This window comes from Heptranchias perlo, chromosome 28, assembly GCF_035084215.1.
Source record: "Heptranchias perlo isolate sHepPer1 chromosome 28, sHepPer1.hap1, whole genome shotgun sequence".
NCBI lineage: Eukaryota > Metazoa > Chordata > Chondrichthyes > Hexanchiformes > Hexanchidae > Heptranchias > Heptranchias perlo.
In genome coordinates this window covers 22889743-22916342 of record NC_090352.1, presented here as the reverse complement: position 1 = coordinate 22916342, position 26600 = coordinate 22889743, and the positions used below count along the sequence as shown (strand labels likewise).

The 26600-nt window shown below is 42.9% G+C and overlaps 1 protein-coding gene across 1 annotated transcript in view; it reads right to left on the bottom strand.

Annotated features, from left to right (window-relative positions):
- pitpnm3 (PITPNM family member 3) overlaps positions 1–26600 on the bottom strand; it is a 323972-nt gene that overhangs the window by 53274 nt on the left and 244098 nt on the right. The window contains exon 14 of the mRNA XM_068007892.1: positions 25534–25704. Within this exon, the coding sequence (XP_067863993.1) occupies positions 25534–25704 (171 nt within the window). The remainder of the gene's footprint in view (positions 1–25533; positions 25705–26600) is intronic.

Genomic DNA, 26600 nt, shown 5'->3' with positions numbered 1-26600 from the left:
TTGCAGCATTTGAAATTGTAACACATCTTCTCAGTCATTCTAAATCCCACATGCAGTAAAATATACCAAATGTCTGCTTTCGGGCAACTTCTGTCTCTTAGTTTCATCTGATTCACCTCATTGAGCAAGTGTTCCATGTCAATGCTTTCATGAATGGCAGAACCAGCAAAGCTGAACTGGCTTTGGACAGCAGTGGAAATCGAGGCATGTTTGCAGTTCTGGTGTTTCTCATTTCTAGCATGAAATGTCAGTATTGGCGCATAGCCAATGATTTTTCTTTTTGGATTACCATCAAGAATTAATATTCCAAAACATCATCCTCCATCTGCTTCCTAATCATGTCTGACTGCTGTATAATATTAGGAATCTAGTTAGCCAATGATAAGAATGGGCTTTGGATGTGTTGCATGTTCTCTTTCCTGGATGGAGGGCTTCTAAGTTTTTGGACATTTTGTCCCTGTGGTCTCTTACAGGCAGTCTTATTAGCAATTACTGGCAAGATGCAACATAAAATTCTATCACCAAAAGCAGAAAATTAGACAGGGGCAATCTTTTCCTTTTTCTACAGTGCCTTTCAATTTTCTATACCAATTGTCATTTTATGAAGAAGTAAGTACAAGCTCTCATCACTTGTATCCATTTTCTCCATAGAGGTTTCTTACTGAATGACCTGAGATGGAATAGACCGCAATGTCTAGACAGAACTCAATGTTCTGCATGTAGAATATGGTGGTTTGATTCCACTTGTTGAAACAGTCTCAACATTATTTTTTCATGCAATGCATGTATTCTCTACCCAGATGATATCAATTAAATTTGAATCCTAAAACTTTCCATAGAGAAGTCCATCATGCCTTTGCTTGCTCACTCACTAAAGCTAATTACTTTGACCATTTCTCTGTTTGTTTCCCCATTCCTTTTAATTTCTTCTATCTGTTTATCTAATTCCCTCTTAAATGTCATTTTAACCGTGGCCTTGGTGGGGAGCTTTCCCGCCAGCTAAAGGCTGTGCAAAGGTCACCCAAAGATCTCAGGATTGCTACAACAAAAGTCCGAGTTTGCCTTGCTCTCAAGTGGAGAGGTCAATGGGGTAGATTACGATCTGGGCCTGCGGCCCTGTGGCAACAGCAGGCAACTGAATGAAGAGGCCTGAGGATTGCCAGTAATTGGTCTTTGGACCTCATCTCTATACTTGGGGTGAACTGCCCGTCGTGCTTCCACAGTCAGCTCACTCCTCGTGAAATGTCAATTTTGGGCAGCCTGCCTCCCTGGCACCGGCCCTGGGGCAGGGAGCAATCGCCAGGACTGTGGAATTGGGGCGAGCACTCCTGTTCTTCTTGGCTCCGCAGAAAGATTTTTTTTAAATGAAACAAAAACTTACCTTTAGTTGGTGGCCACAGAAGTCGCTGGATGAAGCCTGCCTGTTCATTGGGAACAAATTTTACACAGGGTTCCTTCAACAGACGTTAGGCCCCAATTTACATATTTAGGGGGCCTAAGGGTGGACGCCTGAAAAAAAGACTCCCATAAATTTAGCAGTGGGACCAACGCCTGCGCAGATTGGGCATAGGCCATCCCACTGATAAATTGATGTGCTTTGCACCCATTTTATGCCTGAAAAAGAGGCGCAACACAAACCAACTTCTACCCCAATTTGTTTCTAGAAGCAAGAGACCAAAACAATGATAAAAAGGCCCTTTAATTCTCAAATAATTCCTATATGCTAGAGAGATAGAGATCATGGCCATCGCAGAATTTGAACTACACACACCAATTTATTGCATCAGGAAAAAGGACAGCACTCAGAGCGAACCACACATCTCACAGGAATAGTCCAAATGATTAAAAGATGTTAAACACGTGAAGACTATTAAAGTTGTTTAATAAGACTGCCTACCTTGAATACCACTGGAAATTACTTCCAAACAACCTGAAGCAAATATGTTGGAAAGAAAGCAAACAAAATACAGGAACAGAACTGAATGGCTCCATAATTCACTGGAAGCACATTCCCCAGTCCCATGCAATACAATTTGGTTCATAAATCCATTGTTCTAAGCAATAAACAATACAGCAGAAATGCAGAATCTGAAATGGGAAGATATATAAATATATCTATAACAGAACCCACTCATGAATCAGTTCAAATGAAACAATTCAAATAATACCCAACTTAACGTCAAGAGAGAGCCAGTAAAGATAGATAAATATATAAGACGAACAAGCATTACATCCAGATATTTCATACAACCCACAATCTCACAGTCAGCATTCAATCATCAAGTTCAAAGTAATAATGCTTCAAAATTTCCCCAATCAAACGCAATAAAATAATAAATGTAAACCTGGGTATTCAAGACACAAATCTGCAAGACACAAAAAATAATTGTAAGGAACGTAAAGAGAATTAGAGATTAAAACAGAAAATGCTGGAAAACACTCAGCAGGTCAGGCAGCATCTGTGGGGAGAGAAACGGAGTTAATGTTTCAGGTCGATGACCTTTCATCAAATCCCGGTCACTGATCTGAAATGTTAGCCCTATGTTTCTCTCTCCACAGATGCTGCCTGACCTGTTGACTGTTTGCCACCTTTTTCTGTTTTAATTTCAGATTTCCAGCATCCACAGTATTTTGTTAAAGTGAATTAGAGGCTGATTATTTCCAAATTAGCATTATTATTAAGTGTTTTGGAGTTAAGATAAAAGTGTGAGGCAATGTAGCTTTAAACAAAGTACATAAATAACTGAATTTCATTTGAAGAGTATAAAAAGTTTAAAAAGTTAAGTGCTGGGCTGAAACTTTAGAATATTCCTGTGAAATTCCCTGTAGGGCAATTCCATATAAATGCTTAGTGTTTTTATCTGAAATTCATCTCTTTGCTTAAAATAAATGTGTTAACATCTCTGATAAAATAACAGTGAGAGGAATTTCAGACAATTTCACTCAATGTTCCCACACAACTATCCCACAGAGAGATTTGTAAGATAATTTTTTTGAAGACTGCACTCCCAGCACAGAGTTTTGTTCAGCGGTGGATTGGTGAGTCGGGCACACTGACTCTAATATTTTAGGGCTAATCCCACACTTTCAGCTGCACTTGTGAGGAGCACAAGTCAGCGAATGGGCTAAATATTGTAGCTCTAATTCTACGTGGTAGATTATATGAATGCGCACCCCTGGTGCAGAGCTTCACACATGAGGTTTGCACACTGGGAATTTGGGTGTTGAGGTGAACAGGCCCCTTTCCATTGCTTCTGAGTGCAAATTCATAAAATCTACACTTACTTTAACTTTTAACAAAGCCCTTTCCTGTATTTGAGATTACTAAGCACCAAAAATTAGCAATACAAACATAAGTGAAACATAATAAGGCCAATTTTCTGGTCTCAGCTAAATGGAGCCATGATTGGCAAGCTGCGAGTACTATGCCCGCCAACAATGTGTGGAGTTTTCGGAGGTCATCTCATTACTATAAATATTCATGGCTCCTTGCGCAGATTGGGCCCCGCAGGGGTGGGGTTCGCTGTGCATCGGCAGTTCATAAGGACTGCTGCTGCTGCTGCCACTTTATGGAGCCCTGCAGGTTTCTGCTTGGAGTGATTTTTAATTTTGACTGGGAGATATTGCTGACCTGTAAGAAATGAATGAAGAAAGCGAGAGGGAAAAGAGGCTCATTTCTGCAGTCTGACCTGGAAATGTTGTGGCAAGAGACGGGGCGGAGGTGCACCCTCCTCACAGAACAGATGTCTGCACTGCACGGGAGGGGTGATGAAAAGGGGTGATGGTGATGGGTCACTTCTATCTCCCGTGGAAAAAGTTAAGAGTACCCAGCATTTACCTAAACCAAGTAATGGGTATAGCATATGTACAATGAAGACTTTAAACTTAAGTAACTGCACCCTGACTGAGGCTGCATGGAAAGCACATGGTAAACATACAGGCCTCAAAAATTTGCAATGCTTAAGGTTGGATTTGGGGCAAAATTGGGGATTTTTCACTAACCTCCACTTCTGTTCTCTGGTCCTATTTTCCTACCTGTAATTGACCCTTTTTGGCTTATTCACCCTTTGACTATAGAAACAGGAAGACAAAGTACTGAAGAAACGTTACAATTCACTAGTAGGATTGACATAGTACAAGGAAAACATGGGATTCAAGGCACAAACAGAAGAAAAGCAGTGAGTCAAACTCTTTCTCAGTGGGAAGAGAATAGCACTTTGATGTTTTATTATAATGTAGTGTAAATGCTTAGAGTTCATTTGGATATCCACTGATACCTAGACCTCTGGAATAATTTTAAGGTAGTGTTTTAATAATAGCAGACAGTTTATGTTGCAAACCAATTAAATACACTTAATTTTTGAAAGATGGCACTAAATAATATTACAAAAACCTATTTCTATGAGTTTCACTATTAAAAACATATATCTGTTTACTTATCTAGGTTTGCAGTATCTGTGATTGTTTCTCTTTAATCGTTTGATGTTAGCAATGTTTCAATTTGCTGAACGTATTGTAATATAGAGGGGTGTGAATGTATTAAGTTATTGGTAATGAAATAAATTGGAACCAGCATTTTAATTCAATTAATTTTTTCCTTTGTTCCGCCATCTCTATAGCTCCTGTGCCTTCAATGCTATTCTTCTTCAGCCAGGGAGTGGCGATAGGGATGAGGGACTTAGAGAGGGTGAGAACATGAGCTATAGATTCTGGATGACTTGTAGTTTATGGTAGTGGAAGCAGGGAGGCTGACAAGGAGAGCGTTACAGAAATCTAGTCATGAGGTGTTAAAAGTGTGGATTAGAGTTTCGGCGGTAGGGGGCGGGGGGAGAGCTAAATAGGTAGAGGTGAGTGAGTTCATTGTTGAATTATGAGTTGCTTTCTGACATCAGGATGCACGCATTAGCGCAAATGTTACTTTGCCTTCTGCTGCCTAGAGCTAATTGGTGAGCAAAATCCTTTAACTGCTTCCAGATCAAAATAAAATTTAATCCAGGGAAATGAAATGAAAAGGCTTACCTCTGATAATCATTAAGGTGCTAAGTGAAATTAGCTTCATGAACTCTCAGTGCAGTTCCCACTGGACACAATTCTACAGCACAAAGCTGCCCTCAAATTTCAACATTAATCAGTACTACTTAAGCAGTCAAACTTAGTAATAACATATGCTTTAGGAACTGGTAATGTAACACTGAGACATCAGAGTAGTCTGAACCCTGAGGTTAGAGCTGGATATACTATTCATATTAAACTGGACAGCCTGGCAGGCTATTTCACCATGAAAAAGAGATCAAAAACAAGTCTTATTCAGTCCTCACCCAATTGTACGAAGGGTGCGTTCGAGATTCGTATGAAAAATGACTTTTAAATAGCCTAAAATTGAGTTTGAACTTTAAAGCTGACCACACAAAATAGGAACATAGGAACAGGAGTAGGCCATTCAGCCCCTCGAGCCTGCTCCGCCATTTGATAAGATCATGGTTGATCTGTGATCTAACTCCATTTACCTGCCTTTGGCCCATATCCCTTAATACCTTTAGTTGGCAAAAAGCTATCTATCTCAGATTTAAAATTAGCAATTGAGCTAGCATCAATTGCCATTGGCGGAAGAGAGTTCCAAGCATCTACCACTATTTGTGTGTAGAAATGTTTTCTAATCTCACTCCTGAAAGGTCTGGCTCTAATTTTTAGACTGTGCCCCCTACTCCTAGAAGCGATATACTGATTTGCCTGCATAATTTTGGCTACTCATTTTGTCATGTAACTGTCCATTAACGATTTGCTAGTCAGACTGCTGGATAACTCTGACTACATCTATTCCTAACTATTAAATATTTGTGTATCCATCTTTAACCGTAAGTTGTGATTTTGTTACCAATGAACAGTCCTATAGTGCACGATCGGTTGTCTGATGTCTTCCTTGATGATTCAGTAAGAAATGGTTCATTCACTCGCTCATTAGCTTGTAGGTGTCCTAATCGAGGGTTAAACCAAACCTAAATTTAATCCGAACCGGTTAGAAGGACAGTTTGACGAGCTGATTCAGGCACCACCTACGCCTCGGCCTACACCGGGAGGTAAACCCCAGACGGTTCCTAGCAAAGGTGTTAAGGATTCGTTCAGTTCCCCCAGTATATGTTTATCAGGATACCGAAACCCAGCATTCTATTACAATGGCCGCTTTAAACAATTGCATCTCCACAAGATACTGATTTGTGACATTTTCCCTGGTTGAAAATGTTGCAATTTAAAAAAAAATCACTATTTCATTTAATATAACATTAAAAAAAATATTGCTCTCCTCCTATTTCTGTTACCTACTGGCCTTTCCCATCTCACTGTTTCAAATGTTTTAAACCATTTACATTTTCAAGGTGACAACTTGCAGACTTCCTTGAGATCAAAACAGGAAAAGCAAATCAATTATTAAAGTCCTATATCCAATAACTTAGCAACACACGGATTCTAAAAAGCCTGCAAGTGCTTTGAAAATAGCTGTTCTAGGAATTTTCACAAAGGTAAGTAAGACTGATGCTTATGTTGAATATATCCTTTCAAAAATCTGGCTCAAAGTGAATTGTGGTGAAAAAATAAAATGGTGATGCAAATATTCCTTTTAAAACGTTTTTTGTGGTATTTGGGTTTATAACATCTTCTACAAATGTTGAATAATAATTTTGACCAAATGTATTTGTGAGAAGAATTCAGCTTCAACTTAATGGGGAATGAGATTACTAATTGGAGTTAGAACTCACAAGCTATTTTATTGTATGTGTTTTTCTGTTTGTGCTCTTGAACAAATGCACTGAAGCACACTTAAATGCAGATTTAAATGATTATTCCTCTTAACACTCTGTTTTCTGTGCACAGAGATTATGAGTTAATCAGATTTCCACTTGAACTGCATAATTCTACAGTGATGATAGGGCACAGTCGAAAAATTATGTTGCAATGTCATGATACTGCAAGCTGCAGAGGAAAACGTGATCATAACAGGAAAAATGATTAACGTTACAACCAAACTGTAGGGCAGCTAAAACTGGATCCTTTCTCCCTCAAAGTAGAGAATTGAAAAATGTAAATCAAGGTCTAATTTGCTGAAAAATATCTCTTAGAATTCTATATGTTAAGCAATTCCATTAATTCACAGAAGAAGATTCTTTCGTAGAAGGATGCTGGATTAAAATGGTTACCAAGGAAACTGGCTCCAGGGTACACAATTTTTATAACGAAATCCTGTCTGAATCATCTTGCAAATGAGGTCAAGGACGGCAAAATCCATAAATAGAAAATCCAGTGAAACTGAGTTCAAACATGCACTGGTACCTCAGTGCTAAAATAAGCAAAGTTCCCTTTGATTTGGATCATAGATATACATTTAAATCATGGTCAGTAATTATAGACTGACAGCTTTCAAACCTAACTACTGATATGGGCAGTCAATCACAGGGGTAGAAAGAGGTACGATACAACTCAGGACTTGTCAACCTCAAAAAGAGACATCGCAGAGGGCTTAAGATACTTAACAGAATAGAGAAAGTGATGCAATGTAGAAAACGTTCCAAAATTTACCTTTTAAAAAAAATCTTCTTTCATTGTTCTGAATCCAGAACAGCAGAACACTGACTACTGGTGCTAGACAGCGCTGTTATTTTTGAATGGGTATTTTCCATTTGCGGTACTCAGTGTCGACATTAATCATTCCCATGTATATTATGAGGAGAATAGTGCTCCCTCTACCCTGCCTCAACAATAGACCTTAACCCCAACTTTAGAAGAGCACTCCTGGCTATACCAGAATTAATTATCCATTTCTCACACCAGCCACCCTTGTTGCTGATCTGACTGAAACGATTAATTATGGGTTGTGTGAAGTTTTATGCTGTGGATTCACACCCTTTAGGAACCTGGGTTAAAATAAAGTCAGAAAATCCTGGAAATGCACAGCAGGTCAGACAGCATGTGTAAGAGAAAAGATAGATTCATGTTTCAGATCTCTGAAGCATTTCTAATTGAGAAATAACCTACATGCTGGTTGATGGGCATTTACTTTTAATTCAGATATTCAGCATTCCTGCTTTTTCTTTTTTAAGATGCAGGAACTGGGCTGAGACAGTCCCAAACTCATTCCAAGCAGAAAGCTTAGAGTCATTAGTCCAGCTTGGATTCAGGTCCCAGATGTAAATGGGTAATGTTCTAACTCATGCACTCCATTGCAATCTCCACTGGAATACTATAGAAGTAGTGTATAATTTCTTATACTATAGAATAGTGTATAGTCCCACTCCACTCAGTGCGCTCTTAAGAAATAGGAATCATTCCTCTTTTAACTAATGCACGGTACTGATTTCACTATATAAACAAAAAGCAAAATACTGCAGATGCTGGAAATCTGAAACAAAAACAGAAAATTACATCGAATTTACAGCATAGAAACAGGCCATTCGGTCCAACTGGTTCATACTGGTGTTTACACTCCACACGAGCCTCCTCCCACCCTACTTCACCTAACCCCATCAGCATATCTTTCTATTCCTTTTTCCCTTTTATATTTATCTAGCTTCCCCTTAAATGCATCTACGCTACTTGCCTCAATTACTCCATGTGGTAGCAAGTTCCACATTCTAACCACTCTCTGGGTAAAGAAGTTTCTCCTGAATTCCCTATTGGATTTATTAGTGACTATCTTATATTTATGATCCCTAGCTTTGGACTCCCCCACAAGTGGAAACATCTTCTCTACGTCTACCCTGTCAAACCCCTTCATAATTTTAAAGACCTGTATTAGGCCACTCCTCAGCCTTCTCTTTTCTAGAGAAATGAGCCCCAGCCTGTTCAGCCTTTCCTGATAGTTACAACCTCTCATCCTTGTAAATCTTTTTTGCACCTTCTCCAGTGCTGGTTTTTACATTCGGGAATATGCTGATGAGATTCTCATCAACAATAAGTTGCCATTGTCAAGATCGGCGTAGGAACCAGCGTAAATTTTGAGGTAATTCCAGTAAGAGTTGGATGGAGGAAGGTCCAGCCCAAAGTATCACGAAAATAAAAATCTAACTAATGCAGTTTGAGACTGAAGCAGCCTGGAGTATGATAGCCATCAATGAGCAGCAGACACACAGTAAATGAAAACAACAGCTCTATTATCATTCAACTATAATACCGGACAACAGTAACTATGCTGAAACAATTCCCTCTAATAATGGAGTTATTATTGTGCAGTAATGGAATGACAATTAACAGTTACAAAACACTGCACAAAGTTTAAATGTTTCACAACTAATTTTCTACTGAGTCCTTATACTTAGTAAACATATGGCAGTGTACCAGTTAATTAACCAAATAGACACTCTACAGTACAGCATTCACAACTGATACTGGTGAAAGACAGATAAGAGCCAGCCTCTCATAATGGCATAAAAATGGTGTAATCTCCACCATATGTTATGAATAATGTATGATTTCTATATGATATGCATCAATGATCTCAAAACCAGTAGTACATTTGGACTCCTTTTCCCAAATTATTGAAGCCCACAGTTTATTTTACAGAATTTTTGTGTCATTTCCATTCTGAAACATGTTATTTATCAGTCTGTTTAACAGATTCCTTTCAGAAAGACTGATGCTCCCAGTATTATTGGGGCTAATTTTGCAGCAGCACGAGTTTGAGAATGGAAATGTCAGAAAAACAGACAATCACAATGCACTTGCAATAAGACTCATTTCAAACTTCCAAAGCAACTAACTGGCCAATTAACCGGTATAAAAGACAAAGATGTAATTAATCCACCAGTGTAATAAACAAAATGAATGCATGAAATGGCAGGAAACTACACTCCACATATTCCTATGCACATTTTAATAATGAATATTTGCAAGTCCTGCTGAAAAATGGAGTGACTTTTTTTTCTGGCCTGAAGGGGCTTCCAACAAATATTGTAGGCAATGTTGACGGGGAAAATTCTGAGTCCAAGTGCTGAAAATACCTGGGAGGAAATCCACAAAAAGTTTCATGGCTCACAATAACAACACTCACATTTAAATAGCTACTTTCGTATCAAAACATCTCCGGGCTCTTCATACAATTAATTACATTTTGAAGTGAAGCGCCTGTTGTGACTTGAAAAAGAGGACCAAGTGAGGCAAGAATATTGTTGCAATTTTGCCTAGTCTTAGTACAGAGGCGAAATTATAAACCTCCGTATTTACAAATTAACAGTGAAAATTATTTCATCACACAGAGAAACAGCAGGCACAAATTAAGTGTGCCTTGCTTAATATGAAAATGAGGGACATTTATGGACATTATCTTGTTGGGAACCCACCAACAGTATTTAAAGTACCCTGACTCTGGAAATATGTCTCTGGGGTGGTCCATCAGGATGGGCGATCTCCGCCCACTCCTCCCCCCAACGCATCGAAGTTGCAGTGGGATTCTATCAAAACAGAATCTTAAGCAAAATGTCTTCCTAAGATTCTGAACCATTAATGTTACATGTCTTGTGATGTTTCATCACTGTCACACTTATATTGTTCGTCATTGCCAACACCTTCTTTACCTTTGTGTTCAATTCACCCTAGCAGGAAGCTAGTTCTTTTCATTAATGCAGACACACCTTAAACTCTATGAAATAAGAGATGATGCCAGCATGGATTAGCGGCATGTAATGAGATTCATCGATTGCTTTAGCTTTGTACATGCCAAAGTGGAATAATTTGTCCTCGGCTTGCCATATCAACTGGGTGTGAATAGGAACCACAAACACTTAAAGGAATATCCCTAGATAAGGCCCTATTGTTGCAAGGTTATTGTTCACCTGACAGGGCTCACGTCTTCTCAGTGTGTTCAAAGCTGAGATACAAATATGCTTTGGAACCCAGCAACAAAGTATTCCATGAATGAATTTTTAAAAATTATTTTATCGAATGCATTCTGGAAGTCCATATAAACAACAACCATAGACATTCCCCTGTCCACTACTTTAGTCACCTCTTCAAAAAATTCAATCAGCTTCATCAGGCATGACCTACCTTTCACAAATCTATGCTTGCTCTCTTTGATCAGCTGAAAAGGTGGTGGAAGCAGGTTCAATAGTAACTTTCAAAAGCGAATTGGATATATACTTGAAAAAGAAAAAAGTGCAGGGCTATGGGGAAGGAACAGGGGAAGTGAGACGAATTGGATAGCTCTTCCAAAGATCCGGCACAGGCACAGCGGGCTGCATGGCCTCCTTCTGTGCTGTGAGATTCCATGGTTCTATGATAGAATATAACCATTGTCTTGAAATATGTCAGCAAGCTGTGACACAATGCTGGATGGCATTCACAACCTTCTGAATTTTATTCTTGAAGACTATAGGAACATAGGAACAGAAGTAGGCCATTTAGCCCCTCGAGCCTGTCCTGCCATTCAATGAAATCATGGCTGATCTGTAACCTAACTCTATGTACCCGCTTTAGCCCCATATCTCTTAATACCTCTGGTTAATAAAAATCTATCAATCTCAGATTTAAAATTAGCAATTGACCTAGCATCAACTGCCGTTTGCGGAAAAGAATTGCAAACTTCTACCACCCTTTGCGTGTAGAAGTGTTTCCTAACTTCACTCCTGAAAGTCCTGGCTCTAATTTTTAGGCCATGTCTCCTAGTCCTAGACTCCCCAGCCAGCGGAAATAGTTTCTCTCTATCTGCCCTATCAGTTCCCCTTAATATCTTGAAAACTTCAATTAAATCACCCCTTAATCTTCTAAATTCCAGGGAATACAACCCTGGTTTGTGCAATCTCTCCTCGTAATTTAACTCTTGGAGTTAAGATATCATTCTAGTAAATCTACGCTGCAGTCCCTCAAAGGCCAATATATCCTTCCTACGGTGCAGTGCCCAGAATTGAACTCAGTACACCAGGTGTGGTCTAACCAGGGATTTGTATAGCTGTAACATAACTTCTACCCCTTTGTATGCTAGTTCACTCGATATAAAGGCCAGCATTCCATTAATCCTCATGATTATTTTCTGTACCTGTCCATGACATTTTAATGATCTATGTACATAGACCCCTAAGCCTCTTTGGACCTCCACTGTTTCGAGCTTTTCACCATTTAGAAAGTACCCCGTTCTATCCTTTTTAAGTCCTAAGTGGATGACCTCACACTTGCCTACATTGAAATCCATTTGCCACAGTTTTGCCCATTCACATAATCTATTATCTCTCTGTAATTTTATGCTTCCGTCTACATTGCTTACAATGCTGCCTATCTTTGCATCATTGGCAAACTTGGATAAATGGCACTCTATTCCATCATCGAAGTCGTTAATAAATACAGTGAATAGTTGAGGCCCCAAAAAAGATCCCTGTGGGACACCATTAGTAACATCCTGCCGATTTGAGTACCTGCCCATTATCTCTACTCTCTATCTCCTGCCCCTCAGCCAACTTCCTAACCAGGTCAATAATTTGTCCTCAGTTCCATGAGCTCCAACTTTAGCTAACAGTCTCTTATGAGGGATTTTGGGGGCATCCATGAGGCGATGTGGGCCATCAGCAGCAGCAGAATTGTATTCCATCACAACCTGTAACCTCATGGCCCGGCATATTCCTCACTCTATTATTACTAACAAGCCAGGGGATCAACCCTGGTTCAATGAGGAGTGTAGAAGAGCATGCCAGGAGAAGCACCAGGCATACCTAGAAATGAGGTGCCAATCTGGTGAAGCTACAACACAGGACTACATGCATGCTAAACAGTGGAAGCAGCATGCTATAGACAGAGCTAAGCGATTCCACAACCAACGGATCAGATCAAAGCTCTGCAGTCCTGCCACATCCAGCTTTGAATGGCGGTGGACAATTAAACAACTAATGGGAGGAGGAGGCTCCGTGAATAGCCCCATCCTCAATGATGGCAGAGCCTAGCATGTGAGTGCAAAAGACAAGGCTGAAGTGTTTGCAATCATCTTCAGCCAGAAGTGCCGAGTGGATGATCCATCTCGGCCTCCTCCCGATATCCCCACCATCACAGAAGCCAGTCTTCAGACAATTCGATTCACACCACGTGATATCAAGAAATGGCTGAATGCACTGGATACAGCAAAGGCTATGGGCCCCGACAACATCCCAGCTGTAATGCTGAAGACTTGTGCTCCAGAACTAGCCACACCTCTAGCCAAGCTGTTCCAGTACAGCTACAACACTGGCATCTACCAGGTATGTCCTGTCCACAAAAAGCAGGATAAATCAAATCCGGCCAATTACCGCCCCATCAGTCTACTCTCAATCATCAGTAAAGTGATGGAAGGTGTTGTCGACAGTGCTATCAAGCAGCACTTACTCACCAATAACCTGCTCACCGATGCTCAGTTTGGTTCCGCCAGGACCACTCAGCTCCAGACCTCATTACAGCCTTGGTCCAAACATGGACAAAAGATCTGAATTCCAGACGCGAGGTGAGAGTGACTGCCCTTGACATCAAGGCAGCATTTGACTTAGTGTGGCACCAAGCAGCCCTAGTAAAATTGAAGTCAATGGGAATCAGGGGGAAAACTCTCCATTGTCTGGAGTCATACCTAGCACAAAGGAAGATGGTAGTGGTTGTTGGAGGCCAATCAGCTCAGCCTCAGGACATTGCTGCAGGAGTTCCTCAGGGCAATGTCCTAGGCTGAACCATTTCAGCTCTTCATCAATGACCTTCCATCCATGATAAGTCAGAAATGGAGATGTTCGCTGATGATTGCACAGTGTTCAATTCCATTCACAACCCCTCAGATAATGAAGCAGTCCGTGCCAGTATGCAGCAAGACCTGGACAACATCCAGGCTTGGGCTCATAAGTGGCAAGTAACATTCGCATCAGACAAGTGCCAGGCAATGACCAGCTCCAACAAGAGAGAGTCTAACCACCTCCCCTTGACATTCAACGGCATTACCATCACCGAATCCCCCACCATCAACATCCTGGGGGTCACCATTGACCAGAAACTAAACTGGATAAACCACATAAATACTGTGGCTGCAAGAGCAGCTCAGAGGTGGGGCATTCTGCGGCAAGTGACTCACCTCCTGACTCCCCAAAGCCTTTTCACCATCTACAAGGCACAAGTCAGGAGCATGATGGAATACTTTCTACTTACCTGGATGAGTGCAGCTCCAACAACACTCAAGAAGCTCGACACCATCCAGGACAATGCAGCCCGCTTGATTGGCACCTCATCCACCAACTTAAATATTCACTCCCTCCACCACCGGTGCACAATGCCTGCAGTGTGTACCATCTACAAGATGCACTGCAGCAACTCGTCAATGCTTCTTCGACAGCAACTCCCAAACCCGCGAAAGACAACGGCAGCAGGCACATGGGAACAACACCACCTGCATGTTCCCCTCCAAGTCACATACCATCCTGACTTGGATATATATCACCGTTCCTTCATCGTCGCTGGATCAAAATCCTGGAATTCCCTACTTAACAGCACTGTGGGAGAACCTTCACCACACAGACTGTAGCAGTTCAAGAAGGTGGCTCGCCACCACCTTCTCAAGGGCAATTAGGGATGGGCAATAAATGCTGGCTTTGCCAGCGCGCCCATATCCCATGAATGAATAAAAAAAATTATTTTGTTGAATGCCTACTGGAAGTCCATATAAACAACATCCATAGACATTCCCCTGTCCACTACTTTAGTTACCTCTTCAAAAAATTCAATTAAGTTCGTCAGGCATGACCTACCCTTATAAATCCATGCTGGCTCTCTTTGATTAGCTGAAAATTTCAAGGTGTTCAGTCACTCTATCCTTAATTATAGACTCTAGTAATTTCCCGACAACAGATGTTAGGCTAACTGGTCTATAATTCCTTGGTTTCCCTCTGTCACCTTTCTTAAATAGCAGAGTGACATGTGCAATTTTCCAATGTAAATGAACAGTTCCTGAATCGAGAGAACTTTGGAAGATTATAGTTAGGACTTCTGCAATGTTCTCACCTACTTCCTGTAAAACGCTGGGATGGAAACCATTTGGTCCTGGGGATTTGTCACTCTTTACTGCCATTATTTTCTTCATTACTGTTAATTTGCTTACATTAATTATGGCGAGTCCCCGTCCCTGATTCAAAATTAGTTTCCTTGGGGTGTCAGGCATGCGCTATGGTAACTACTGATGCAAAGTAATTATTTAACGTGTCTGCCATTTCCTTATTTTCATTTACAATATCACCATTATCAGTTTTTAAGGGACCCACATTACTCTTGACCACCCTCTTTCTCCTAATATAATTGTAAAAAAAATTTTGTGTTGATTTTGATATCCCTTGTAAGTTTCTTTTCATACTCCCTTTTTGTAACTCTTACGATCTGTTTTGTCATCCTTTGTTCTTTGTATCTCTCCCAGTCACCAGGATCTGTGCTATTTTTGCATTTTTGTATGCTTTTTCTTTTAGTTTTATATTGTTCCTTACCTCTTTTGTCACCCATGGCTTTTTTTTTTGACAAGTAGTGCTTTTGCCTCTTAGGGGTATGAACTGGTTCTGCATTAAATTCTTTTTTGAAGACCTCCCACTGATCTTCTGTTGTTTTACCCATTAACAGATTTGCTCAGTTTACTGTGGACAGTCTCTGTCTCATCCCGTTGAAGTCGGCCTTATCTAAATTTAGAATCTTAGTAGCTGTTACGGGTTTCTCCCTTTCAAACACAACGTTGAACTTGATCATATTATGATTGCTAATAGATAAATGTTCACGCACCATTAGGCTATTAATTAAATCTGGCTCATTACTCATTATTAAATCTAATATGGCCTGCACTCTTGTTGATTCTAGGACATATTGTTGCAGAAAGCTGTCCTGAATACACTCGAGAAATTCGCTTTCCTTTCTGACACGAGCTCATCTGCTTATCCCAATCAATATGAAAGTTAAAATCCCCCATTAAAACCACTCTGCCTTTGCTACATGCTTGTCTAATCTCTGCATTTATACATTCTGCCACTTCACAGCTGTTACCAGGGGGCCTATACGCAGCTCCCACTACAGTCTTAAATCCTTTTCTATTTCATAATTCTACCCATAAATTCTCCACTACCTGCTTACCTCTCATTGGGCCTGATTTTAGCAGGCCTGTGGGTTTCCGGCGGGTTGGGTTTCGGGTGCGTGGCCTCCGCGCCCGGTGAAATTAGTGGGTTGCCCGCGCGATCGTAGCAGGCAATCCACTAATTGGAATAATTTACCTGCTCCTCCGGGCTCCGCGCTGCTGGTCTGCGCGTCGGGCGGGCTGCGCATGCGCAGTACGATCTGTCAGCTGGAGGCTCTCTAGTTAAAGGGGCAGTCCTCCACTGACAGATGCTGCAACCAATGGGACAAATTACAGCATGGAGCAGCCCAGGGGGAAGGCTGCTCCCAGTTTAATGATGCCTCACCCCAGGTATCATCAGATGGGGTGAGGAGGAGGGGGAGGACAGAGATCTTCCACCCGGCGGGCGGGAGGAAGCGGCCTGCCTCTGCCACCAAGGCCTGGCTCAAGGTGGCAGAGGGGGTCACCTGCACCATCAACATATCGCCCACCTGCATACAGTGCAGGAGGTGCTCCAATGACCTCAGTAGGTCAGCCAAAGTGATTACACGTAATCTTTCCCCTACACTCCGTCTGCCACATCACTGCCCCCAACCCACATCTCCTTCAGCACTGCCAACACAACTCTGTCACATCACCCCTCATACCCACTCAAACCTCATCCTCATCTTACCTGCACCTACTCACCTCGCCAGTACTCATCCCGCCACTACCACTCAACCCAATCCTCATACAATCTCATGGCTCTATCTCATACTCACCGTCTCGTGCATCTCTCTCACGGCCAGCCTCACTCAACCTGCCACTACATGTGCTGCAGCCACAGGACATGCATCACATATGTGCAGTAGGCAGCTTACGGCAAACGTGTCGTGAGCATGAAGGGGATGCACAAGGGTGTCTGAGGGTTTGCCATGGGTGCTACCTATATTGAATTTCAGAGCAACTCACATCACACATTATATTGGCACCACCACTGCCATGTCTCGGCGAATCCTGTCTGTTTTGTGCAATAATGCCCGCTCCTTGGTATCACTATGAGGACCCACCGCTGATGCCACCCATTGTGTTACTGCAGAGTAGGTGCAGGTGTATTTGCAGGGCTCTTCTGCGCAGACCACTGAGAGACATCGGCGGTGTACCCGGCTGCACCCTGGAAGGATGCGGTGGAGAAGTTGTGGAGGGCAGTGGTGACTTTGGCAGCGACAGGTAAGCAGATGGTGCTGGGGCCAGCCAGGAGCAGCTCGGCATGAAAGAGCCTGCAGATCTCCACGACTACATGTCGAGTGAATCTGCGCCTCCGTGTGCACTGCTGCTCGGAGAGGTCCGGGGAGCTGCGCCTCGGTCTGTGGACCCTGTGGCGAGGGTAGTGCCCTCTGCGACGCGTCTCTCTCTGTGGTAGCCCTCCCTCCTGCTGTGCAGGTGGATGTGTCACAGCACTCTGTTGTGGAGCTCCACGTGTCAGAGGTGGGCGGCGTGGCTGGTGATGCTGTTCGCCCTCCGAGGGGGTCATGACTGCAGCTACGACGGCCCCCATCCGCAATGTGTACATCTGAGGGGGTCCGCAAGGTAGGCACATGTCTCCGGACCCCGGGGTGAGTGTGCAGGTTGGTGACTTTGACCGTCAGGAGGGGGGTGGTGGAGGCCACACTTTGTCCCAAGTGACAGAGCGGCCTCCTGCAATGGGTGAGGGTCTCCCCCCCCCCCACCTGTCAAATGGACCTTTGCAGCTGCCACAGACTGACAGCTGCAACACGTCCAGTTCAACTAGGACTGTTTCCCCCAGTGTGTGAAACAGTCCCATGTTTCCCCAAAATCACACACAGTCCCTTAATCAGGTCAGTTAATGACCTGAACAAGCAAAATAAATAACCTCAAGTGGCATCCCGCTGGCTTTAATTGCCTGCGGGATTCCCACCAGCGGGGGCCACGCACGCACCCCCGTACGTCATCGGGGAACCCGGAAGTGGGCGGGATCGTGGCGCGATCCGGTCACGTGACTGGATATCGGGATTTTCGGGGCCCCCCCGCTGGAAACCCACAGGAAACCCGACGGTAAAATCGAGCCCATTATATCTTCTTTTATCATTGAAGTAATTTCATCTTTAATCATTAAGGCTACTCCTCCCCCTCTACCAGTTTCCCTATCCTTACCATGGTATATTCAGTTCCCAGTCCTGACCGTCTTGCAGCCATGTCTCGGTAAAGGCTACCATGTCGTACCCTCTAAGTTGAATTTGCGCCTGCAATTCATTCAATTTGTTCCTTATACTCCATGTGTTTGTATAAAGAATGCTTATTTGGGCCACACACCCTTACCTGTCCTTCTGCTTTAATGTTCTTTTTCTCACACATTTCTTATTTCTCTCTCTAAATTTATATCTTTACATCTTTTAGTTTTCCCTTTAGCTGTAGTACCTAACTTTTAATTTCTGACTATCACTCTACTCTCTTCCTTTTCGTTTGTTTTAGAATTATTATTTATATTACCTTCTCCACCTAAGCCCTCTGCCCCCATTTATTAGTTTACAGTCCTTGTGACCGTCCTATTTATCCTTTCCGCTAGGACCCTGGTCCCAGCCCAGTTCAGGTGGAGCCCGTCCCAAAGATACAGCTCCTTCCTGTCCCAGTACTGATGCCAATGTCCCATGAAATGGAACCCCTCTTTCCCACACCATTCCTTCAGCCACGTGTTCACCTCCCTAAACTGCTTACCCCTACGCCAACTTGCTCGTGGCTCAGGTAATAATTCAGAGATTATAACCCTTGAGGTCCTGTTTTCTTAATTTAGCTTCTAGCTCCTGGTACTCTCTGAACAGGACCTCTTGCCCACCCTTTCCTATGTTATTGGTCCCAACATGGACCACAACGACTGGATCCTCCCGCTCCCAATCCAATACCCTTTCAAGCCGGTTCAAGACGCCCCTCACCACTGTTCCCTCTAAACTGCGTGTGCGCGCGGCCATGCAGCAGTCTGTTGTGTGCCGCGCACTTCCTCATTCCATCTGCACTGTCCAGGTGCCTGTGTGTTCTGTTATTGCTCTCAACACATCTTTTTTGACTTTTGCAGACGTTTTAAACCTCGGGACCTAACGCACGGTTTACCTGAAGCCTCTCTGATCTAATTGAGCAGCTTTTCTTTTTACTTTTTTCCTACAAACACAAATTCCTCTACCATTCGGAGGGATGCGATATTATTTTATTCGAAATGCAGTCCCGACGAGTCCCAGATGGAAGGAAGTGGGTTGTGGAGAGGGGCAGGGGGAGGTGGTGGTTGGTGTTAGGGGGCCGGGTGTGGGGGGAGTTCCGTACAATCTGAATTATATACAGGTTAAAATGGCAGCTGCAAACATCGGTGAGAACCTGAAAAAAAAGAGTTGGAATCAATGTAAATCGAGCAAAGAGTCCTTGGCGACCTAGGACGGACTGCACTTGGAGGGATTGTGTCTGCTACGCAGCGGGACATAAGAACATAAGAACATAAGAAATAGGAGCAGGAGTTGGCCAATCGGCCCCTCGAGCCTGCTCCGCCATTCAATAAGATCATGGCTGATCTGATCCTAACCTCAAATTTAAATTCATGTCCAATTTCCTGCCCGCTCCCCGTAACCCCTAATTCCCTTTACTTCTAGGAAACTGTCTATTTCTGTTTTAAATTTATTTAATGATGTAGCTTCCACAGCTTCCTGGGGCAGCAAATTCCACAGACCTACTACCCTCTGAGTGAAGAAGTTTCTCCTCATCTCAGTTTTGAAAGTGCAGCCCCTTATTCTAAGATTATGCCCCCTAGTTCTAGTTTCACCCATCCTTGGGAACATCCACCCGATCAAGCCCCTTCACAATCTTATATGTTTCAATAAGATCGCCTCTCATTCTTCTGAACTCCAATGAGTCGAGTCCCAATCTACTCAACCTCTCCTCATATGTCCGCCCCCTCATCCCCGGGATTAACCGAGTGAACCTTCTTTGTACTGCCTCGAGAGCAAGTATGTCTTTTCTTAAGTATGGACACCAAAACTGTATGCAGTATTTCAGGTGCGGTCTCACCAATACCTTATTGGCGATGCTAGCCAGGAGTCCAAGTCTGCACATAATGGCAAAATTCCATGTCTGATTTTTAAAAAAATCAAATAAAACGTTAAACAATTTCAGCTGTTTGAGAGAGGCTGCGCTCTGTATTTCCACAGAAAGAGCCACAAGCTCATTTGCGATCCACTCCACAACGATAGCCCAGGGTAGGCGCTCGTTGGCCTAGTTCCGGCTCCGAAACCCCTCCCACCGCCCCCACCCCCCCCCATCTCCTTCAGCTGCCGCAAAGCTGCTAATTAAAGGGGCAGTGCTCACAGGGCATGTGCAACTCTCTGCAAACAAATAATACCTCCCTATAAAAGGTACAACATCCCTTTTTAATACTCCTTCTTAAACAATTTGAGTGATTTTGCTTTCTTTCATTCAAGGAGCAAGTGTATTTTTTAAGGATTCCCGCAATAGTATTTTTAAATAACGATAGGGATGTTGGGAATGTATTATTATCAGGACCACTGATTTACAGTAAGTTATATACTGTTTTATTACTTAGGACTCATAAGAACATAAGAACATAAGAAATAGGAGCAGGAGTAGGCCACACGGCCCCTCGAGCCTACTCCGCCAGTCAATAAGATCATGGCTGATCTTCTACCTCAATTCCACTTTCCCACCCTATCCCCATATCCCTTGATTCCCTTAGTGTCTGAAGATTATAGAATCGTAGAAAATTTACGGCATAGAAGGAGGCAATTCGGCCCATCGTGTCTGTGCCGGACGAAAATGAGCCACCCAGCCTAATCGCACTTATCTATCGATCTCAGTCTTGGATATTTTTCTTTATTCGTTCATGGGATGCAAGCATCGCTGGCAAGGCCAGCATTTATTGCCCATCCCTAATTTGCCCTTGAGAAGGTGGTGGTGAGCCGCCTTCTTGAACCGCTGCAGTCCGTGTGATGAATGTTCTCCCACAGTGCTGTTAGGTAGGGAGTTCCAGGATTTTGATCCAGCGATGATGAAGGAACGGCGATATATTTCCAAGTCGGGATGGTGTGTAACTTGGAGGGGAACGTGTAGGTGGCGTTGTTCCCATGTGCCTGCTGCCCTTGTCCTCCGAGGTGGTAGAGGTCGCGGGTTTGAGAGAAGCTGTCGAAGAAGCCTTGGCGAGTTGCTGCAGTGCATCCTGTGGATGGTACACACTGCAGCCACTGTGCGCCGGTGGTGAAGGGAGTGAATGTTTAGAGTGGTGGATGAGGTGCCAATCAAGCAGGTTGCTTTGTCCTGGATGGTGTCGAGCTTCCTGAGTGTTGTTGGAGCTGCACTCATCCAGGCAAGTGGAGAGTATTCCATCACACTCCTGACTTGTGCCTTGTAGATGGTGGAAAGGCTTTGGGTTTCAGGAGGTGAGTCAGAATACCCAACCTCTGACCTGCTCTTGTAGCCACAGTATTTTTGTGGCTGGTCCAGTTAAGTTTCTGGTCAATGGTGACCCCCAGGATGTTGATGGTGGGGGATTCGGTGATGGTAATGTCGTTGAATGTCAAGGGGAGGTGGTTAGATTCTCTCTTGTTGGAGATGGTCATTGCCTGGCGCTTGTCTGGCGCAAATGTTTCTTGCCACTTATGAGCCCAAGCCTGGATGTTGTCCAGGTCTTGCTGCATGCAGGCACGGACTGCTTCATTATCTGAGGGGTTGCGAATGGAACTGGACACTGTGCAATCATCAGCGAACATCCCCATTTCTGACCTTATGATGAGGGAAGGTCATTAATGAAGCAGATGAAGATGGTTGGGCCTAGGACACTGCCCTGAGGAACTCCTGCAGCAATGTCCTGGGGCTGAGATGATTGGCCTCCAACAACCACTACCATCTTCCTTTGTGCTAGTTATGACTCCAGCCACTGGCGAGTTTTCCCCATGATACTCAATGACTGCACATCCACAGCCCTTTGGGGTAGAGAATTCCAAATATTCACAATCCTCTGAATGAAGAAATTTTTCCTCATATCAGTCCTAAATGGCCGACCCCTTATCTTGAGATTACGAGCCCTAGTTCTAGACTCTCCAGCCAGGGGAAACAGCCTCTCAGCATCTACCCTATCAAGCCCGAAGAATTTTATATGTTTCAATGAGATCACCTCTCATTCTTCTAAACTCCAGAGAATATAGCCCCATTCTACTCAATCTCTTCTCATAGCACAACCCTCTCATCCCAGGAATCAATCCTTCGGTGCACCCCCTCTTAGGCAAGTATATCCTTCCTTAGGTAGAGAGATCAAAACTGTACATGGTACAGGTGTGGTCTCACTAGAGCCCTATATAATTGCAGCAAAATGTCCTTGCTCTTATACTCCTACCTCCCTGCAATAAAGGGTAACATATTTGTCTTCCTAATTGCTTGTTGTACCTGCATGTTAACTTTCTGTGATTCATGTACAAGGACACCTAAATCCCTCTGAATACCAACATTTTTCAGTCTCTCACCTTTTAAAAAATATTCTGCTTTTCTATTCTTCCTACCAAAGTGGATAATTTCTTATTTCAAGCTTCAAGTGCTGATTGTGATTGTGGCTTCAGCCTTGTGAATAATATAAAAACAAAACCACGAAACAGTTTGAAAGAAAATCACCTTGATATGCTTACGTGGATCAAATCTCATCTGTCAAGTGGTAAGGAAGTAAATCTGGACAAAATATATAAATACTGGAAGAGAGGGAGAGACAGAAGAGAAAAACATCTGAACCAGAGACAGTCACCCTCTTCTCCATCATCTGGCCTGTCATCTACAGACTCTGGGTCTCAATTAGGATGTCCCCTTTCCTTTGGTGGCAGTGTTTACTTCTGAAATTTCTATCATCAGTTTTGTTTAATTAAAAATCCGACAGCCTGCCTTGTTATAATTATCCATTATGTTGTACATTTGTTCTGTTTGTTATATACCCTCAATAATGTTTTCTAATAACATCTTTTATTCAAAATTGTGATCATTTTTTATGGTGGCACACACAGTTTTATATCGGTGCACAAACCCAAATTCATTCCACACATGGCCGAAAAAAATTAGAGGGAACATTGTCCCTCACCCTGGCACCAGGTAGGCAACATACCATGTGGGATTCTTGGACCTGCTCACAAAGTATTGTATCTGTCCCCCTAATTATTAAATCCCCGACAACTATCACATCACACTTTGCCTGATCCTCCTCCCTTTGGACAGCCTCCTGCTCCAGGGTGCCACGGCGAGCATTCTGGCTGTCCTCCCAATAGTCTTTATCCTTATCCTCACAGGTAGAAAGTACATTATACCTGTTGGATAGGATCAGTTTCTGCGGATGCTCGTCCTCTATCTCACCTGGTTCCCCTTACTCTGCACACTATCGGTCACACCAACCCCGCTCTGATCCTGTACCTCTCTATGTGGTGTGACCAAGGTCTGGAGCAAAGTGTCCAGATACTCCTTCCCCTCCCTTATGTGTTGGAGTGTCTCCAACTCACACTCGAACTCAATTACTCTGAGCTGGAGAGATTCGAGGCAGAGACACCTACTGCAGATTTGTTCGCTCGGCACATTCTCAATGTCCACAAACTCCCACATACTACAGTCCAGATGCACAATCTGCTCTGCCATATCTTAGGCTATATTTATTTATAAATAATTACTTTTTAGTCTGTTTTGTTTTTTTGTTCGCTTTTTAAAAAAAGAAAATAGCATCTCCTTCCCCCTCTACACCTAATTCCCACTCTCACCAAATTCTCAAGTTCCCATTCGGTTCACAATCCACTCTCTTTGCAATGCCCGTTCTGTGCTCCAGCAGATAACCTTCTACTTATGACCTTGACCATGACCTTTAGACCACAGGCTGCTCCAGGCAATGTTGTGTTCCACAGGCCAATCATTTTATTTTGAAGATTACGGCTAACATACTGCGATACTGGAGCAAAAACTAATATTACTCCTCGGCAGCAGGCAAAGGATGAATCCCTCACTTTGTGTTACCGGCTTATAACACACTTCCAGCCACCTGTATATTTAATTACAATAATGGAACACTAACAATTGAAAAGACAAATAGAAATCGCCAGAAAATCATTCTGACTGATGTCTGACATGTAACGAGACCTCAGCGGTAAGTTCGCTGTTGAAGAATTTTGGGGGATTTTGTCACCCACCGAGAAATGTCCTTTCCATACAAAGTAGTCCTGGTGGCAACATCTTTAAAAGAACTGCATTTTCCTTTCAGTTTACCATCTTGGTTCAAATCTAGCCAGTCACAAGGAATGAAAGCCTCATCTCACTCTTGGTTGCTAAGTATCCTAAAGCAGGGTTGTCCATGCTTTTGTGAGCTACATAGGCATGTACCATGGACCTTCAGGGGTTGGAGGGGGGGAAGCATATAGAAAGGTTATATCCATGTTACTAATAATTTGCATATCCGTCATGCTGCTGACATAAACAGATGTTAGTCTTCTGATTTAGAATTTAACATCCAATAAGGCGACAGTGCAAAACAACAGCCCATTTCAAACCTCCGCGTCCACAAAATTCAAACAGGATAAGCCAGCTAATAAGAAATATATTAAGAAGCCATTTTCTTCAACCACCAAAAGCAAACGTGGGGACAATTATCAACTTCTTGCCTGAAAAACAGGCGCCCCTCGGTTGAAGATTGGGGGGCGGGGGCACCTCGGCTGCCCCACTGCTGCCCAAGGCCTACCTGGATGCAATTCTCATGCCATGCACGCCCTACTTACTTGTACCAGGGTTTCAGCGGCCTAATCAATGGTCCTTAAAGGGACCGCTGGAGGCCATTCAAAAAAAAGGGCAAATAAATTTCTAATTTTTATTTTTGTAAGTGCTCTTTTTTAGAGTCCTGGAAGTTTTCATGTCCATCTAAACTTACAGACAGAGCCTCGGTTTAACATCTCATCTGAAAGATGGCACCTCTGACAGTGCAGCACTCCCTCAATACTGTACTGAAGTCCCAGCCCATGGTGCACTCAAGTCTTGGAGAGGAGCTTAAACCCACAAATTTCTGACTCGGAGATGACAATACTTAAAACTGAGCAAAGCTGACACTTAACTGCCTTAGGGCGGTGGTTTTTAGACTCTGGTTAAAGTTGAAGTCTGACAGATGTGTCTAAAACATTCACACATTCAAAATATTTAGGTCAGAGAGATTTGGATCAACACAAGCCAACTGAGTATAATTCACCCTGTATTAAATTTGCAAGAATATTTTAAAAAATAATTTTCTGTTATTGAATATTGTAAGTTGAAACATATTCAAAACAACCTAGGTACCCAACACTTCTAAGTAAATTAAGAAAGCTCGTTGAACTATTTAAAGCCTCCAACTGCTAGCAGAATTGCAAGAATCAGATTCTGAATGGTTTTCCACCCCCCTCCAACCCCCACCTCCATCCGATACACTGTGAACAACATACCTAGAAGAGCAGAATTCCCATCTCCCAAAGGGTATCGCTGGTACCGTGGAACAGAGAATGGAGCCAAGAGGTGGAACTTTTTCTCCAGCAGTGGTTCCAGCCGAGAGGCAGAGGGGTCAGCCGAGTGGAAGAGGCTGTACACCTGCGTGCAAGCAGGCCGCAGCTGAGCCACTGTTAGAAGAAAGAGAGGCGTGAAAAAACAAAAGCAAGCAATAATGACCATTCGCTTCAGTGTCATTGAATCTTTGGAACACTGCCTGGGAACACGTATTGAGGATCGCAACTTTTCATTCAAGAGTAAAAATAGAAATCATTTTAATGTAAATCGCACAGTCACAGTCAAAGAAATGTAGCGTGACAACTGAAAATGGAAAATGAAAATGAAGGAAAGTGAATTAGACAGAGGAGCACAGAGTATTGTGCATGGCTGCACATTAATGCAGGGCTGTACAATTACAACAGGTCAATCTCATTACGTCCCTATGCACTCTTATCAAAAACAAAGACTGTTTTTTTTTGGAGTGTATCACCCTTTCAATACTGATTCACTGTGGAGAGTTCATCAATATACGGAATAGCTGCTGGTTTGAAATGTATTGAATAAAAAGAATTCACATGAAGTAGATTTTCTGAGTCCTGTCGGCAATGAGGTACTTTGCCCGCCATAAACACATATTGGAAAATGATCACTTGTGATTTTCTGATGTGTATTGGTGCCAGGTGAAGTGCCTAGATAGTGGCGTGAACTCAGAAAATTTAGATTTATATTTTGCATTCCATAGGCTATTTAACAGTTTATGTTAAAGTAGGATCTATATTAAAAATAGCACTGGTTTTTATTGTGTTGTGAAGGGGAAACATTGAGCTAAATTTTTAAAAATAAGTCGATTTTGGACTCTTTACGTTTCCACAATCTCTGTCACCCTCAGAGGAGGTAGAATAGGAACAGCAAGATCCCTACAATGGAACGGGTTGGGTGTGAGGAGGGGTGGGGGTGGGGAGCGATGGTGGGGGGGGAAACTGTTCCTGCTTGTGTTCCTCCATCTTCACAAGATGGAGAGTTACGG